The sequence below is a fragment of the Nicotiana attenuata genome, unplaced genomic scaffold (assembly GCF_001879085.1).
Source record: "Nicotiana attenuata strain UT unplaced genomic scaffold, NIATTr2, whole genome shotgun sequence".
In the NCBI taxonomy this organism is placed as follows: Eukaryota; Viridiplantae; Streptophyta; class Magnoliopsida; order Solanales; family Solanaceae; genus Nicotiana; species Nicotiana attenuata.
In genome coordinates, this window is record NW_017670759.1 from 308,302 (window position 1) to 314,046 (window position 5,745).

The 5,745-nt window shown below is 35.4% G+C and overlaps 1 protein-coding gene across 1 annotated transcript; it reads left to right on the forward strand.

Annotated features, from left to right (window-relative positions):
- Positions 1 to 4,156: 4,156 nt before the first annotated feature.
- LOC109243068 lies at positions 4,157 to 5,167 on the forward strand. Its single transcript, XM_019409963.1, has one exon. It carries the CDS (start codon positions 4,157 to 4,159, stop codon positions 5,165 to 5,167), a length of 1,011 nt encoding a protein of 336 aa, XP_019265508.1.
- Positions 5,168 to 5,745: the final 578 nt, after the last annotated feature.

Genomic DNA, 5,745 nt, shown 5'->3' on the forward strand with positions numbered 1-5,745 from the left:
CAGCAGCTCCCCTGATCTTTCTCTATCTGCTTATTGTGATAGTGACTGGGCTGCCTGCCCAGACACCAAGAGATCCTTTACTAGGTTATCCATTCTCTTAGGTGGTTCTCTTATTGGTTGGAAGGCTAAGAAGCAACCTGTTGTGTCTCTTTCTTCTGCTGAGGCTGAGTATAGGGCTATCAGTAAGGTTGTTAGTGAGCTAACATGGCTTGTTAGGCTGCTTTCTGATTTTGGTATTCCTGTTCCTGTTGTTGTGCCTGTTTTCGGTGATAATCAGGCAGCCATTCACATTGCCAAGAATCCTGTCTTTCACGAGAGGACCAAACACATTGAGGTGGACTGCCATTTCATTAGGATAAAGCTTCATGAGGGTCTCATTGCCTTGCACCATGTTCCTACTGCTTCTCAACTTGCTGATGTCTTTACTAAGCCTTTGGCTGGCGTTGTCCATCATTCCTTAATGCTCAAGCTTGGGGTTCAATCACCCTCCACCTTGAAGAGGGGTGTTGGAGTTAAGAAGTTGGACCACAATATTGTTGCTGATGCTGAGGCACACCCCACATAAAAGAAGAAGTCCATTTGTTGTATTTATTTGTATCAGCCCACTTATTTAGTGAGGCCCATTTTTTAGTCATTCTTTAGTAGTTAGCCTTCTTTAGTTGTTAGCCCATTTTTGTATATAGCAAAAACTTTGGACTCTTCTAGAACATACAGAAATCATTTCTCTTCTTTTGAGATTGTAAAATATCTCCTTCTCTCTTCTCTCGTTATTTCTTCAAAAGCTTAACATAGATTTCAATCAATCCATGGAAATATTTCAATCAATCCATGGAAATCAATGTTTTCACAGCTACCCCATCTTGATTGTTGGAAAGATATAACTGTAAGTTCAAAAATGGTCCGACTCTCCAGTAGTACCCAAAATATAAATTTCGTGTCCTGTAGCATTAAAATAGGTAAATGTAGTTCATAACAAGTATAGAAGAATACACTTCACAGAATAAAAAATATATAGCTCTTTGGATAACCAAAACCATACTGTACAAGATGATCAATGTTGAAGATATATACAAATCCGTAGGAGACTTAGGTAGTAGTTACATCAAGCAGCATAAATAATTTCGTCGACCCTACTTTTGGGCACACACTCTTAACTCCAGCTCTAGAAATGCAGCTCGTAGTAATTGAAACAAGTATGAAATATTCCTGCAGAATAAACAAGTTAGCAGTAATCTAGCTTCATGGGATGTGCTCTTCCATTCCTAACATATTTTGCAATGTTGGCAAAAAGGAAATATAAAGTTCAATTTTCAACTACGAACTCGGTAAGAAACAAACACAAACAAACATTAATCTGCAATGCTTGAGCATTGTAACTATGAAATTACAGCGGGAGATGCAACCTCTGTTTTCAGGAAATGCTTTTTTCTGGTAAACTAATTCTCCCACTAATTGACTTTAGCTCCTCATGAGGAATTTAGTATACAAACACTTAGTTGTATCCTACCTGGCACAAAACTAAAAGAACAATTCCAGTATGGGAGCCAAATTTCCATAGCTCAAATAGAATTCAGGGGAGGTCCAATGAAACTTTTCATTAGCCATATCTATAGTACAATTTTTTCTGACCGTACATGTGTGTGCACTCGTTAAAGCAAAATAGGTAAATCAGGTTTTTCCTCGAATATTTATAGAAAGAGATACCCATTAACTTTCAGAGTCATTTTTATTTTTGATCATCTATGTTTGAGCTAAAATAGTTTATCTTTAAAGAAAGATCAGTTATTATTATTCGAACTCACTGCTTATTCTTACTCCATATTTGTGGTGAATCAGTTGTGTTGATTTTATAATAATATCACGCTTATGAATATCAGTAAACTTCTTTCCTCAATATAAAAGCTGGAGATCAATTGCCTAACCTTATTCTTCAGCAACTGGATTTCTTGAAACATGATATGCATTTGCAAGATATATAGTTTATAAAAATAACTCTCATATCATATAAATAAAAATGCACTAAATAATGTTGATAAACTATTCATTTCATGAAATTATTACCTTTGTTGAACGAATATGATACATACAAAGTTCAAGGTATTTTTCAAGTGAATGCAATTCATCTCGTGTCATTGTTCCAGCTCCTCCTCCATACATGCAGCTAAGGAGAAGTTTTTGGATAATTAAACTTTGTATCATTATTAAGGAAGAAGTGAAAAAAATAAAAAAGGGCCATATTTACCCCTCTACTATAAAATATAAGCATGAAGAGAGCGCAAATAATACAGTATAAACTGAACTCATCTGGAAGTGATCAAAAGCAAATTAGTAACAACAAATAGTCAAAGAGCATAGCGAAACTAAACAGAAAGATAATCTTTAAGAATAAAACAGAAATACCTTCAGAGCGCATATTGCGAAAAGGTTGCGCAGTCGCGAGCGGAATATTTTTGTATTTTTCGACACTTGTGACCCACAAGAAAGCATTAAAGCCTAAAGAACAACCAAATAGTGCACAGTTATAACCAGAATGATCAAAATGTCTGCAAAGCATAAGTAGGCATGTTTACGGGCAACTTCATAAAAAAAGGACGAAGTCAATATTATGAAGTAGTTGGAACCTAGCAAATTGCAGCTTGTGTACATATGAGCTGCAAACCATCTTGTTAATGGATTACCGTGGTTTCCATGCCTAGCTTTTACTTTGTCCCTTAATTAGAAAGTACTAATGGTGCTTCAAGTATTATTTGATCTTGAGGAGGACTTTTAACTTTTTCCTTCCTGTTTTAAAATGATTCGAGGGCTATAAAATACTATAATTTCGAACAAATGATCACTTAAGGAGAAATTACATAATGCGGATGAGCTGAAGCTAAACGAAATACATATCAAGTTATTAATTTGTATTTGTTGCGCGAAATAAATAAGTAAAGAGCTGAGATTACTAAAAAGTAGAAACACATAAATAAACTTTTGTATTACTAAAATCAATTTTTAATATACTTCTACCCGTTAAAATTATCATACAATATGCTGAAAATCATCAAAGAGAAGTATGTAATCTCATGAATAAGTGCTCCTTGAAGTTTAAAATGAAGCGACTGTATTTCAAAGGCAAACTGAGGAAGCAAATTTAGACAGAACAAATGTACTCTTTGAAGTCTATAATTTTTCAAGTGGAATACAAACTTTTCTCCTTAAAAAATAGAACAATAGTCAATGTTTTTCTTTTAAAATAATATCAGAGAAACTAACTTTTTGAACCATGCGATTACCTGGCAAGAGCAAAATCCGAGCTGTGAAACCCAGAAGACCTAACAGACCATTCTGATCTTCATGTTTTATACTTCAGAGAAATCCAGCAATAGAAACCTAAAAGTACAACCAAAAAAAGAATAGTTCAATCCTTTTCGTAAGTAAATCTGTCTACCTTTTTCAAATTTTGCCTAATGGCATTATCAGAAAAGTATATGTGAGCAACTTCACTTGACATGTTATTCATATTCCTTCAACGATCAAAACAACAAATTCTTTGTGAAGGTAAAAAAAATTCCCATCCTTCCAGAGTACATGCAAATAACCAGCAGCAATAGTAGAAAAGGGCTACATCAGTAATTCCAAATATCTATTACAACTTAACAAGGCTCAAAGAATGGATCAAAATAATAAAGAGTGAGACTGTTAAAATTAATGTATTGTCTTGTCCCCATTTTTCCACATTAGTTCACATATGTCCACATTTGCCTAGACTTGTTCACATATGTTCAAACTTGTCTACACTAGTCCACACTAGTTCACATTAGTCTACACTAGTTCACATTAGTTCATGAACTAGATTAGTAGCTACATACATGTACTAGGGTGTGAACTTATTTATGTAATGTGTGAACTTATGTGAACATAATTAGTATGTCCTCATAAGAAGTAGACTAGATGCATGTAGGAGTTTTACTAGAAATACCCCATGTATTCTAGCCATTTGAATTATCAAACAAAATCAAGTGAAATTAAAAAAAAAGTGAATGAAAAATATCCTTCACAAATATAAAAAAAAAATTCTCTCTTTGATTTCCTCTTTGATCACTAATCTTCCTACCTCAATCCAGGTATCAGAGCCCGTTCGATTAAAAAGTTGGGCGTTAAGAAAAGCTAAACAATGGCTTTAACTAATGGACAAAGAGTGGCTCAACTATCCATTCCTATGTTCAATGGAGAAAATTATGATTTTTGGTACTTGAAAGCTAAAACAGTTTTTCGAGCACAAGATCTGTGGGAACTGGTTCGAAATGGTTATAATGAACCAGAAGAAGGAGCAGAACTCACAGATGCAGATACAAGAACACTAAAGGAGACAAAAAGGAGAGATGCAAAAGCTCTTGCTTATATTCAACAAGAAATGAGTGAATTCATCTTTCCAAGAATCATGAGAGCCACAACATCAAATGAGGGTTGGGAGGCTCTACGTGAGGAATTTCAAGGAGATACACGTGTACGAAACATCAAGCTTCAAACTCTAAGATGTGAGTTTGAAAACTTGAAAGATGGAGAAAGTTTAAAAGAATATTGCTCCAAAGTTGTTGAAATAACAAATCAAATGCTATTGTATGGAGAAGTCGTTAACGATAAGAAAAAGATCTTGATAAGTTTGACTGAAAAATATGATCCCATAGTCTCTATTATTTTGAACATCCGTGAGTTGATGGCATCACTACAAGCACACGAGCAAAGGTATTTAAGACACTCCAAAAAATCTATTGAGAGTGCTTTACAATCTAAGCTCAATGCGTCCACAAAATCACAAGGAGAATCATCAAAAGGAGGAAAATCAGGCCGTGGAGGAGGAAGAAATCAACGAGGAAACAGCTCCAACAACTCTAAACAAAAATGTGGAATTTGCAAAAGAAGCAACCATGTTGACAAGGATTGTTGGTTTCACGGAAAGCCACAATGCAACCACTACAAAAGTTTGGTCATGTGGAGAAGTGTTGTAGATTCAAGAATCAATAACAAGCTAAAGTCTCTGAAGAAAAAGGAGAGCAAGGCCTGTTCTTTGCAAGCTGTCGAACAGCCAAAGAGAAAAATTACAATATTTGGCTGTTGGATAGCGAGTGCAGCAATCATATCTCCGGAAACAAAAGTATTTTTACAAGTGTGGATGACAAAGTGAAGGCCGAAGTGAAAATGGAAAATGGTGCCGTTGTTCGAGCAATTGGAAAGGGCTCAATCCGTGTCCAAACAAAGGAAGGTACAAAGTTCATCCATAATGTACTTTGGTTCCAGATTTAGATCAAAATTTTATTGAGTGTTGGGTAGCTGGTGGAAAATGAATATGTTGTCTATTTTGAAAACAATTGTTTCACAATTTATGATAAAAAAGGAGGAAACAAATTGATGGCAAAAGCAATGATGGAAAAAGGAAGAAGCTTCTCATTAACCTTCAATTATGGGTGTGACGATCCGGTCGGTCGTATCATGAGTTACCGCTCCGTTTTCCCCATTTCTACTTCTATTTGCCTTGATTATTGGTTTTAAATGTGATTGGGTTGGTTGGCTCGGGTTCGGAAAGGTTTTGAGAAGGTTTGAGACACTTAGTCTCTTTTAAGAAGGCTTAAGTTAGAAAAGTCAATCGGATGTTGACTTATGCGTTAGAGGGCTCGGATATGAGTTCTAATGGTTCGGATAGCTTCGGGAGATGATTTGTGACTTAGGACTGTGATCGGAATGTGTTTTGGAGGTCCTGAGTAT

Coding starts and splice junctions, on each gene's coding strand:
- LOC109243068 (XM_019409963.1), top strand. CDS start 4,157: ATGGCTTTAACTAATGGACAAAGAGTGGCTCAACTATCCATTCCTATG.